We start from the raw sequence: 12,343 nt of genomic DNA on the forward strand, positions 1-12,343 counted from the left end.
CCAGCGTATCTTGCCTCTGGCCTGAGAGCAGCCCCAGGTTGGCTCCCTGTCCTTCGGCACACCCTCTGGTCTTCCCAGCCTTCCTGCTTCTGGCCACCATGATGGCCCAGGCTCCCCCACTGCATTTCCTGCCTCAGACCCAGCCTAGTTGCCCCTCCAAGGGGCCCCTTTCCTTGGTGTGGAAGTGGTGTTTAGAGACCCCAATCTGGGCAGCAGCGGGTGCTCATTGCTCCTGGGTTTTCTTTACCTCTAGGGCTTTGGACTACATACACAGTGCTAGGAAACAGGCATTTCTTTTTATTTCAAAGAAAAAATAAAATAATTTGTTATAAAAATAAATTATAAATTATGAGTTCATGCAGATATTTCCCAATTGAAATACTTGTTTCTTTTTCCACTGATGCTAAAAATCTTATACAACTAGCTTAATTACTTTTTCTCCTACCAGTATAATAGATCATATAATAAATCACCAAGTATATGATTATTTAAACAAATGATAAACTATATAAAGCAATACATGATAAAAATAATAAGACCCCTGGAGATCATTTAGGATTGCTTTGCCCTTTCTTTTTCCTTAGGATAAATCCTGCTTGGACATACAGTCCTGCCTCCAAGTCACTGGAAGGAACTGTTTTCACGGAGGCTAGAACATCTCCTGATAAATGACCTAAATGTTTCTCTGCCTGAAAACAAATTTTAAATGTTCCTTTTGAGCCCCTTGTAAATAGTAAAAATCGTAGACCCTGATATTAATTGTGCTATGGACCTGTCATAGGTAGTCTCCCTGAGCAAAGGTATCAGTGAGGAAGTTCAGAGAGGTAAAGACACCGGTTCGGGTCACACAGCTATCGAGTGCGTCTCTGATTTGCAGTGTCTGCCTTGTATGACGTTGACACAGGTGCATTTGCCTTTCATAGAAGATGCTCCAGCCCAGAAAGAAACATTTTCAAAATGTATTTGCCTAAGGTCCATGTGCCGTTAAATCAATCGGGTTGGTTTTCTGTTTTGTCAATTATATCAATTCAGAACATTGGTCATTCCAGCCTGGGCTTTTTGGAAGGTCATAGATGCTCCAAGCATCCAGTGATAACCGTAGCATTTCTCTGAAGAAAAACATGCCTACCCACACACACGTGCATCCAGTTCCAGGGGCTTCGAGGCCCCCATGATCTGTCCTGAAACTTCCTCACAGGTCTGCAGACCAGGACTCAAAGCTCCCAGTTCAGACATTTGGATTAAATTTTCTCCACCACGTTACCACAGTGCAGCTGAAATGTCACAGCCGCGATGCTCCTAGTTTTGTCTGATTTTCCCAGGTTTCTTTTGTGAGAACCAGGGAGTCAGAAGATTGCCTGAGAGAGGAAAAGCAGCAGCGAGGCCACAGCGCAGCAAATGCCACACCGTCCACGCCCGGGGGACCAAGGTGGCTGAGGCACACAGACCACCCCTCCGCTGGGTTGGGGTCCCAGGGTTTGGGGGAGATCCATAAGAGGAAACCCAGAGCTGGGCAGTAGTTAAAGCAGTAAGAACAGAGTTTATTCAGGATTATTGCAATAAGGGAAGAGAGACTTAAGCACACAGTGGAGCTCAAGTCCAAATACAGCACGGGCAAGTGGGAATTCATAGCCACAGAGCAGGGAGAGTCCGTGGATGGAAACTTACTGGGAGCGAGCATCACAGGTGAGGGGGCTTCTGGCGAGACTGACCTAGCAGGATTCTTGCTGACGGCAGGCCAGGGTGGTCAGAAGCACCTGGGGGATGGCAGAGGGCGGGGAACCCAATCAGACATTGCAGGGGCTCAGGTATGGATGGCGGGGGATACTGGTTAAACCAAACTGGCAAGATTCTTGCTAAAACTGGACAATGCAGAGCTGGAAAAGAGTCCGGAGAGCCTGAGTAGAGTTTGGTCAAGGAAAGAGTCTTTGTCAGACGTCAGACGTCGGCCAAAGCTTTCCTGGCTGAGATTAACATCCCAAAAGTCAGATCTCTAAAGCAGGATCAACCAGTGGAGGCACTGGGCAGACGCAGCCAGGAGCCCAGCGGTGAGCCTTCCTGCTAGGCTCTTCCGGGCCTTTCCGGACACGCTCCTCTGGTGTTTGCTAATCCCCTGCTCTGTGCAGGACCAGGTGGGCCCTTGCTGTTCTATAAAGAAGTAGCCACCCCCTATTATTGAAATTCAGGAAAAAACCCTCTCCCCTGCCTCCCCTCCAGCCCCCCACCCACCTCCTTCCTTTCCTCCTTTACTGTAAATAAGACTGCACTCAGTGTCCTTGAGCACACGGGGCCCCCTCCCCCACAGTCAGAATCACTTCCTTTAGAACAGACGCTCAGAACAGGAGGAGCTGGGCAGAGCTATGAGTCAGCAGGTGTGCTTCCTCGTCACTGACAGCACCCCTCGAATCCTTTGCGCCCCAGTCCCCACACCCCCCAGCTGAAGCCACGCTTGTTGCTGCCCATCCTGCAGGGCCCCTTCCTCCCAGCGTCCTGACTTCTCCCTCCTACCAAAAGCCACCCCCCCTTCCCTACCTTTCCTGCCCTCTCTCTATCCACTCTGCATCACAACAGATGTGGGCGCTGGAAACAGTAACAGGTAGACTGGCAGACAGGTGTCTATCTGTAGGTCCCTGTGGGTCTTGGTGATGGTGATGGCCCCAGGGTCTTCACTTAGGCCATTTCTGTGGCCAGAAAGCCCAGCCGTTCCTTTTCCTCAGGAAGCCCTCAGGGCTGGGCTTGAGCCTCCCGTCCTCCCATCCCAGTGCTGTCCCGGTGACAGTGAGGTCTCCCCACACTCAGGGCAGGACAGCCTCCTGATGCTCAGGTCCCCGCCTCCCACCTCACACTGCATAACCAGTGCGCCCTCAGTACCGAGGGGCAGCACACTGGCCACCCAGCAGCACCCAGCCCTTTCTGCCCTGGAAGTCACGTGCCCAGTCCCCTGTAAACCCCATCTGCTGAGTTGCAGGCAGGGCACAGGGAGGAAGCACACCCACTTCCCCAAGGTTGAAACGAAGCCCTTGTGCCGGTGTCAGAATGCAGGGCACTGGGCACCCAGCCCTTGCAGCTCCCGCCCGTGCCACCTGCCTCTGCTCCCAGGTAGGCAGTCACCTGCACAGGTACACTGTGGGCAGCAGGGCACCTGGGAGCAGCCGGCCCTGGGAAGGAAAGACCATCCCTGCACGTGTGTGTGTGTCTGCACGTGACCTTGGCCAAGCCTGAGCCCGGCTGGAAACAGCAGCTGTCTCCTGGCCTCACATACACCACCTGGAGTGCGGCCAGCCTGGAGGAAGGGGCAGAGGTTAGGAGAAGGGGGAAGAGACCCTCTGCAGGCAGCTGCCAACCCGGGCTCCCGGCTGGCTCTGGCCCCATAAATACCCGCAGGCCAAGAGGGAGGGCCACATACAGGCAGACACACACCATGGGGCGCCCGGGGCTGGCCGTCTTGGGCCTTGCTTGCTGCTTGGCAGTAGCGAGTGCAGCGAAGGTAAGCGAGCGCCCAGCAGAGGGGCCCCTCTCTGTCCGCTAGGCCAGACCCGGGAACACTGGGGACGGGGCCCAGCAGAGGGAAGACAGACAAAGTCACTGGCAGAAAGGCCCAGCCTGAGAAAGAGAAGCCAGCAGCAGCCCCAGCAGCGCTTGCTTCTCCTTTGCAGGGTGAGTCGGGCTGCCAGATAAAAGGCAGAACGCCCAGTCCAACTCGAACGTCACCTAAACCAGGAAGAATTTTTGATACATGTTCCACACAATATCTAGGACATAAATATACTTAAAAAAAATCATCATTTGTCTGAAACGCAAGTGTAACTGGGCATCCTGAGTTTTTACTTGCTGAGTCAGCTGCCAGACCTGTAACAGCCCTCGGGCTCCTTCCTCTCTCTAGAGACGACGATGTCGTCCCCTTTCCCAGAAAGGGGGACAGGGGCCCAGAGCAGACAAGCAACTCGCTCAGCATCACACAGCCTCAGTGGCTGAGCAGCAGTCTGGAACCTGGGCTAGTCCAACCCTGGATCTGCCTCCTAATGGAATCTCCAGCTTCTGTTCCTCCCAAGGGGGAGGTGACTGCCAGCTGGTTGCAACAGCTCCCCTCCGGAGTGAGAGCCAGGAGGCCCAGCTAACCCTCCCGGGGCAGCTATAAAATCTACCCTCCCTTGGGTAGAAATGGGGCAAGGAAAGCACTTCCAGGAGGGAACACCAGCCAAGCCACATGCAGACAGTGCAGGCGCCGGCCAGTCCCTGCTCCCAATAAGGACTCCAACAGGGCCCCCCGAAGCTGGTCTCTCCACCCTGCTCTCGGCACCCCTGCTGCCCGGAAGGAGGTCCAGGCACTGGTCCTGGGCCCCTCCTGCCCCCAGGAGGAGGTCCCTTCGAGGGAGTTGTTCTCTGGATGCTGAGAGGACACTGGTTTCCTCCATGCTACTCCAGCAGCCAGTGACACCCCTCCCCACACTGCCATGAAGTCCGGGGTCCCATGCCGTGGGACCCCCCACCCCCGGGGCCCTCAGGCCAATCTCCGTCACACAGATATACTTTTGAGCAGCCATCTCCAGTCCCCCAGGCCCTGATCTGGCCCTGTTCCCTCTCCCAGCAGCTGGGGAAGCTGGTCAGGAAAAACAGGGGGGGAGGGGTGCCGGCCGGGGCCTGCCTCCTGGGCCCAGACCCCCAGGCACCTGCTTCTGCCTCCCTCCTCTCTCCACTTCCAGCCATCCCCACTCCGCACCCCAGCGAGGCCAGGGGGCCCCTGTTAGCCTAGACCTCAGAGGGCAGCTGGGGCCCAGCCAGGCCTGGGATGTGGGGCTGCCCTGCTCTTGCCCACCTGGAATCTAGCACAGGTGAGAGCTGGGAGGTGTCCACCTGTGCGCTTGCCCTGGCGGGCAGACGGGAAGGAGCACCGAGGGTGGAGACCGCAGGGAGAAGGGCCTGGCTCTGAGGTCAGGCAGCAACATCCCAGCAGGGCAGCTTCAAACAAGAAAGCCTCAGTTCCCTACAGGAAAAATGGGCAGATAAGCGCCAGCCCCCAGGCCCCTCGTGAGGACGGGGCATGTTGGCCCATGTGGGACCAGCTCAGTGCAAAGGCTGCATACACAGCAGTGGTTCTGGCCACCTCAGGTGGGTCTGGGGTCTTGCCCAGCTTGGAGCACAGGGGCTGTGAGGAGACTTGGGACCTGGCTGGTTGGACACCATAGGGAGGGAGGAGAGGAGGAGAAAGAAGGGCCCACGGCTCAGGTAGCTCACAGTTGGGCACGAAACAGTCAGTATCCACAGAGCATCTCCCACTGCCGGCAGCCGGACAGGCAAACAGGCCATGAGGGAGAAAGTGTTTTCACCCATCTTACAGATGGGGAAGCTGAGGCTCAAGGTCACAGAGGGCCATAGGAAGAATCCCAACTTTCACCTCACCTGTCTCGGCCTCCTTGAAGGGCTTCCTTGAGTGAGAACACATGGGTGGGACCAGCTTTCCGTGAGATTCAGGGAGCAGGACACCCTGTGGGGCGGGGGAGGCAGGGAGCTGGCTCCTCAAGCCACGTGGGCAGGCGGCAGGAGTCTTGGTCTCGGGTGCAGATGGGCCCCTTCTTGACGTTGTCTCTGGGGAGCCTCTGGGCACTCAGGGCCTGCTGGGTGGCCCCGGCGCGCTGGAGACTAACCAGCCCGAGCCTGCCTGACCTCGGCCTCCCGTCCAGCTGGGCGCCGTGCATACGGAGGGCGGCTTCGTTGAAGGCTTCAACAAGAAGCTGAGTCTCTTTGGCGGCGACTCTGTTGACATCTTCAAGGGCATCCCCTTCGCTGCCGCCCCCAAGGCCCTGGAGAATCCCCAGCAGCACCCCGGCTGGCAAGGTGGGAGGCGGGGGTGTGGTGGGCCCTGCAGCCCCGGGGGTGGCCCGGGGCGCCCGCCATCCTCACACCAGCCCCGCCGGCCGCCCACAGGGACCCTGGAGGCCAAGGACTTCAAGAAACGATGCCTGCAGGCCACCATCACCCAGGACGACACCTTTGGGGAGGAGGACTGCCTCTACCTCAACATCTGGGTCCCCCAGGGCGGAAGTGAAGGTCAGCTCCCGCCCCCGCCGTGCCCGCCACCTCCCCCGCTCCCACGGGAAGCCCCCCAGGCCGCCAGAGGCCCGGGCCCAGCCCCTTGGTCGGGTCTGGGGGCCTCAGAGCTGAACTTCCCTGACATCTGCACAGAGTGGAGAGGGGGCACGGGAGGGGGTGCATCTGGGGTCACCGAGCCCGCTCCCCCTGCCTCAGTCTCTTACGACCTGCCTGTCATGATCTGGATCTACGGAGGTGCTTTCCTCATGGGGTCCAGCCAGGGGGCCAACTTTCTCAGCAACTACCTGTACGACGGCGAGGAGATCGCCACCCGGGGCAACGTCATCGTGGTCACTTTCAACTACCGCGTCGGCCCCCTGGGCTTCCTCAGCACCGGGGACTCCAGCCTGCCAGGTCCGCCGGGCACCGTGGGCTCGCGGCGGGGTTGGGGGGGAGGGAGGAGCCAGCGCACCCGGCCTGTGAGCTGAGCCCAGTGGGGCGCCCCCTCAGCACAGCCCCCCGACAGTCCCCTGGAAAGGCGCAGAATCCTACCTGCAGAGTGAGGGGGAGCTGGACTGTGAGCCCCAGGAGGAGCCTCTTGGCAGCTGCAGTGAAAGCGAAGAGGCTGCCGGTGGCCAGACCCAGAGGGATGCCCGGGGGGAGGCCCAGGAGGACACCCACGCCTCGGGGCAGGGAGCCACGTGGAAGAGACAGGAGATGGGACGTTAAGATGGTGGATCGGCCGACACAGAAGCCACAGACAGACAAGAGGGGCTATGGTGGGGGCGGAGCGCTGCACAGGCCTGGCCCTTCTGCTCCCCTCCCCTATCCTGAGCCCCACCCACCCAGACCCACCTAACCAGCCTCCTGGGGACCCTCCACGCACCATCCTGGGGCTCCACAGTCTCCCTGCAGTCGGGGACACTCTCACCCCACTCACGTGGATTGTGCACCTTGTGTGGGCCAGGGTGTGGGCCCTGGCCAAGAGTCCAGGATTCAGGCCCCCGCCCCGCCCCCAGGTAACTACGGCCTTCGGGACCAGCACATGGCCATCGCTTGGGTGAAGAGGAACATCGCGGCCTTCGGGGGAGACCCTGACAATATCACCATCTTTGGGGAATCAGCCGGAGGCGCCAGCGTCTCTCTGCAGGTCTGGGGACCCCTGGAGGGGAGGGCCTTCCCCCAGGGGTGTGGGAGGGGGCTGACGGGGATAAGGAGCAGCTGGAGCTGACAGGCAGGGTGTCCTGGGCGTCCCCTGTGGGCCAAGGTGGGTGACAGGACCCCTGTGTGCTGCAGACCCTCTCTCCCTACAACAAAGGCCTCTTCAAGCGAGCCATCAGCCAGAGTGGCCAGGCACTGAGCCCCTGGGCCATCCAGAAGAACCCCCTCTTCTGGGCCAAAAAGGTAGGGAGTGGGGGTACCTTTCCATTCCTTCCTCCTTTCCATTCTCTGTCCTGGACCCCACATTCTCTGCCCTGACCACTGCGTCTCCCCAACCCCCAGATCGCAGAGAAGGTGGGCTGCCCCGTGGACGACACCTCCAGGTTGGCTGGGTGTCTGAAGGTGACCGACCCTCGTGCCCTGACACTGGCCTATAAGTTGCCCCTGATAGGCCTGGAGTGTGAGTGGGGGCTGCTGGGGCTGGGGTGGGGGGCATGGGGGCTCCACAGCAGGGAAGGCCGTGCTCCCAGAGGGAAGAGGAAGTGATGGCTGGCTGGTGCCCCCGGGCAGCTAGCTGCATGGTCCGGCTGTAAGGGGAGGAGTGGCCAGTCTTTCCTCCTGTCCTCCGTGGGTCTTGACCCCTTTGAGAAGCTGATGAATGTTTGGGCCCCAATTCCCAGTAATGCATATGTATGCGATCATTTGCACAAAATTTGGGTGAGATTCAAGGGGAGACCAAGAGCCTCTATACTAGACAAACTCATTCTTTCCTCCAAGCATTCATTCAACAAACATTTCCTGAACACCTGCTGGAGCATCTGGCCCTTCCAGCTCTGCTGCTCTACACTCCAGGAAGGCCAGGGGACTCCAGCAGCAAAGGCCTATGAGTGCCAGTCTCGTCAGCCCAGTAGGCGAGAATTCGCTCTTGTTCCTTCTTCTAAGATAAAGCACGATGGGGCCGTAACAGTGGCACTTTTACTTAATGGGAATTAGACTATGAGTGCCCGGCAGAACGAAACCGCAGCCAGCAACATGGCCCCAGGTGCAAACCAACGCTGTATCGGAGGGTTCTGCACCTGCAGATTCAACCAACTGCGGATCAAAAATGTTGAGAAAAAAAAAAATCCCAGATGTTTCCAAAAAGCAAAACTTGAACTTGCCTCTTCTTGGCAACTATTTACATAGTGTTTACATTGAATTTACCACTATTTGCACAGCAGTTACAATTGTATTAGGTATTATAGGTAATCTAGAAACAATTTAAAGTACACGGGAGGCTGTGGGTAGGTTACATGCAAATACGACACCATTTTACATATTTGCGACACCATTTTACATATTTGCGACACCATTTTACATAAGAGACTCGAGCCACCGGATTTTGGTGTCCGATGGGGGTCCTGGTCGCAATACCCCAGGTTTGCAGAAATACTTCATTTCCTTTAGAGCTGAACGGGAGGGAAAACGGGCCAGACCTAATAACAGCGGAGCATCCAGCTGCCGAGAACCAGCCACTTGGTGCTCTCGGGCCAGTTCTGGGGTCTGGAGGGATGTGCAGGCCTCGCACCATTTCTGGGTAGCGCACTAGAACCCAGGCCTGAGAGGGGGCACCGCTTTCTCCATCGGTCCCCTTGGCATTTCCAGGTCTTCCTCCTTCCTGATTTAGGCCCAGCAAGACGAGGGAGACAGGAAAGGGCCACTGGCTATAGTGAGAGGACAGTCTTGGGCCCTGGACCAGTGGTTCTTGTTGACTGAAAAATGTACGTCCTAAAAGTTGAGAGTTCTGTTTTATTCAGTGGACTTTCTGAGGACTCAAGCCTGGGAGGCAGCCTCTCAGATGGCTCTGAGGGACTGTTCCAAAGAGGCGGGGGAGGAGCCAGGATATACAGGCGTTTTTGCCCCAAAGACCAGGGAGTCAGACATCAGAAGAGTATTGTTAATTAAAGAAAACCAGATATCGCAAGTTAAGGAATTCAGTGCTTTTTTATGTATGGGAAGGTGCAAAGATCTGAGCCATTGAAATCGCTCCCCTGATCTGCCCCTGAGCCGTCCAGGGCCAGCGTCCTGTGCTTTCCCACCCCGAGTCCCTCAGGGGACACCGTTGGGGGAGCTGCAGAGGCTGGGCCGCCTGTTTGTCTCCACCCTGAGTTCCCTCCGCTTCCTGTTGGGGGCAGTGGTAGCAGCAAATGACTTGATGGCCACAGCGTCCTTTTTTTACCGATTGGGCTGGCAATATTTTTCATTCACATTCTCAGTGCTGGTGAATTTGTGTCCAGGGAAGAGTCTGGAGACTGTTCTGGTTCTCACAGCTCAGGAGGGGGTAGAGGGGCTGCTACTGGTGTCTACTGGGTGGAGGCCAGGGAGGCTGCTCAACTCCCTACACAGCACAGGACGGCCCCCGCGACCTAGAATTCTCCTGCCCCGAACGTCGTAGGGCTGTGGCCAAGCAACCCTGCTCTCCAACAGAGGAGGCAGATCTCTGCCACAGCCTCGTCAGGGCCACGTCAGCTCCTGCCTCGGATGTCAAGGGGAGGGCAGGTGGGTGCCGGCAGGGGTGAGGACCTGCCGCTCTCCCACCCAGACCCCATACTGCACTACCTGGGCTTCGTCCCCGTCGTTGATGGAGACTTCATCCCCGATGACCCCATCAACCTGTACGCCAACACCGCTGATATCGACTACCTAGCAGGCTCCAACAACATGGACTCCCACCTCTTTGCCGGTCTCGACATGCCAGCCATCAACAACCCCCAAAAGAGCATCACCGCGTGAGCTGGGAGTGTGGGGCCCAGGGCAGCTGCGGGAGGTGTTGGCAGAATGAGGGAGTCAGCACCATGGTGGGGATGGTGGTCCGCCCGTGGCCCTCTGCAGAGAGGGGTGCAGATCCCCTCCTGTGGGCAAAGGGTCCAGTGCTGGCTTGGTTCCTGCAGGGAGGACTTCTACAAGCTGGTCAGCGGGCTCACCATTGACAAGGGGCTCAGAGGTGCCAACGCCACCTTTGACTTCTACACCGAGCCCTGGGCCCAAGACTCGTCCCAGGAGACCAAGAAGAAGACCGTGGTGGACTTTGAGACCGACATCCTCTTCCTGATACCCACGGAGGTCGCCGTGGCCCAGCACAGGGCCAACGCCAAGTGAGGAGGGAAGGGTGGGGGAGGCCCACCTGGGATCAGGGAGGCCGTGCAGGTGGGTGGCTCCCAGGTGTCCGGGAGGCTTGGGAAAGCCTGCTCGGGTCCCCACCTGTGCAGCGCCGCCTGCTTTGCCCAGGCCTCACCGGGCCTGAGAGAGCCCCTCCTCCCCTCCCAGGCTTTATGAAACCCTCCTGTGAGCCTCCTGGCCTCTGCCCAGCCCTGCACGCCCTCCCACACCCCACAGTCCTTTTATCGGAGAGTCCTTGAGTCTGCCTTCCACCCCTCCGGCTGTGTAGGAGGAGAGAACACTGGGTGGTGATCTCTGTGATGGGTTTCAAGTTTGCCAACTCGCAAAATAACTTAAGCCTGTGGCCACATTTAAAAACCTCCGTATAATAATAGCCAATGAAAAATGAAAAAATAAGTTAAGAATGCTTAAAAAGTAGGGAGGAGGGAGGGCATAGCTCAGTGGCGGAGTGCATGCCTAGCATGCACAAAGCCCTGGGTTCAATCCCCAGTACCTCCATTAAAGGTAAATCCAAAAAAACCAAAGCCACAAAAAACAAAACAAACCTAATTACCTCCCTCCTCAAAAATAAAAACAAACAAATAGAAGTAGGGAGATAAAATCACCCCTAGAAGTCTAGGATGAAAGCTTGGCAAGAACTTTAGCTCTGAGCTTCCTGTCAGTGAGGCCAAAAGGCAAACATCTGAGGGCACATACTATCTTGTCCAATCACATGAAGAATACAAATTCATTTGCAGAGAAAAAAACCTTCCTTGATCCTGAATTACAAAAGGAAGATGCCTTAAATACGTTTGGTGAAGCAAAGGACAGATCCAACTGAAATCGTAGAACCCGTGAATTTGTAAATTGGCCACAGCTTTCCCTTCCCCAGGTGTAGGGACCCAGATGGTGCTTGAGTTGTGCAGGAACTCCCCAGACCCTTCCCTGATCGCCCCACGGCCTCCCCTGGGGCCCACGTCTGGGATGCGCGGCCCCAGGTGAGCACCCTGCCAACCTGGGGGGTCTCCCCTCCCCGCCCCAGGAGCGGCAAGACCTACAGCTACCTGTTCTCCTACCCCTCGCGGATGCCCCTTTACCCCAGCTGGATGGAGGCCGACCACGGGGATGACCTCCAGTACGTCTTCGGGAAGCCCTTCGCCACTCCGCTGGGCTACCGGGCCCAAGACAGGACTATCTCCAAGATCATGATCGCCTACTGGACCAACTTTGCCAGAACTGGGTAAGGCAGGGGTGAGGCCTCCTGCCGCCTTGTCCTGCAGTCCCTGTTCCCTCTCTTACACTTAACCTCCCTGAGCCTCGGTACCCCTGTCTGTGTAAGGATAAGAGCTCCTGGCTGGGCCCCAGGGTGTGCACATGCCCAGCCAGCGCCCAGGATGCAGGAAAATGTCCCAGTGGCTCCACTCGGCCTGAGGGTGGAGGACTGCCCAGACAACCCGGGGCGGTGCTGAGTCGGGGACGTGGGTCTCCAGCCTCCCAGAGCCTCCAGACCCCACTCAGCCACCCAGCTCCTTTTTTTTTTTTTTTTTTTGAGGGTTGAAGCACTTTTAATCACAGAAGAGTCACTCAGCCTTTTTGTGCTTACTCCGCAGGGACCCCAACGTGGGCGAGTCAGCTGTGCCCGCGAACTGGGATCCCTACACCCAGGAGGGCGGCGACTACCTGGAAATCAAGAAGGAGATGGACAGCAGCTCCATGAAGCAGCACCTGCGGACCAGCTACGTGAACTACTGGACGCTGACCTACCAGGCGCTGCCCACGGTGGCCGACGAGGCCTCCACCTCCCTGCCCCCCATGGCGGACTCTGAAGCCACCCCTGTGTCCCCCATGGGGGACTCTGAGGTGGCTCGGATGCCCATAGCCATTGGCTTCTAAGGTCCTTGGCCTCCAGAGGCCACAGGGTGGGGCCCCGGGGCCCACCTTCCCTCCTGAGCTCTTCCCGAATAAAGCCTCATCCTTCTGTCTGGAGTCTTTCTTTGCTACCCAGCTGGAGGCA

The 12,343-nt window shown here is 57.6% G+C and overlaps 2 protein-coding genes across 2 annotated transcripts in view; one reads left to right on the forward strand and one right to left on the reverse strand.

The window, feature by feature from the left end:
- Window positions 1-1,529: 1,529 nt before the first annotated feature.
- RALGDS (ral guanine nucleotide dissociation stimulator) overlaps window positions 1,530-12,343 on the reverse strand; it is a 62,060-nt gene continuing 51,246 nt past the window's right edge. Inside the window, exon 18 of the mRNA XM_074362487.1 lies at window positions 1,530-1,757. Within this exon, the coding sequence (XP_074218588.1) occupies window positions 1,681-1,757 (77 nt within the window). The 3' untranslated portion in view covers window positions 1,530-1,680. The remainder of the gene's footprint in view (window positions 1,758-12,343) is intronic.
- Window positions 3,379-12,307, forward strand: CEL (carboxyl ester lipase). Its single transcript, XM_010955915.3, has 11 exons — window positions 3,379-3,487; window positions 5,682-5,835; window positions 5,926-6,048; window positions 6,247-6,444; window positions 7,050-7,180; window positions 7,327-7,434; window positions 7,534-7,651; window positions 9,773-9,959; window positions 10,122-10,325; window positions 11,372-11,569; window positions 11,940-12,307. The coding sequence occupies exons 1-11, from the start codon at window positions 3,422-3,424 to the stop codon at window positions 12,220-12,222; spliced, it is 1,770 nt and encodes a 589-aa protein (XP_010954217.1). The 5' UTR covers window positions 3,379-3,421; the 3' UTR covers window positions 12,223-12,307.

This window comes from Camelus bactrianus, chromosome 4 (genome assembly GCF_048773025.1).
Source record: "Camelus bactrianus isolate YW-2024 breed Bactrian camel chromosome 4, ASM4877302v1, whole genome shotgun sequence".
Classification (NCBI taxonomy): Eukaryota; Metazoa; Chordata; class Mammalia; order Artiodactyla; family Camelidae; genus Camelus; species Camelus bactrianus.

Bases quoted from the DNA above. Each gene is read 5' to 3' on its own strand.
- CEL (XM_010955915.3), top strand. From the start codon at position 3,422: ATGGGGCGCCCGGGGCTGGCCGTCTTGGGCCTTGCTTGCTGCTTGGCA. The intron at 7,181-7,326 runs GTCTGGGGACCC...TGTGTGCTGCAG, and splicing joins GCGCCAGCGTCTCTCTGCAG to ACCCTCTCTCCCTACAACAA. The intron at 11,570-11,939 runs GTAAGGCAGGGG...CTTACTCCGCAG, and splicing joins ACCAACTTTGCCAGAACTGG to GGACCCCAACGTGGGCGAGT.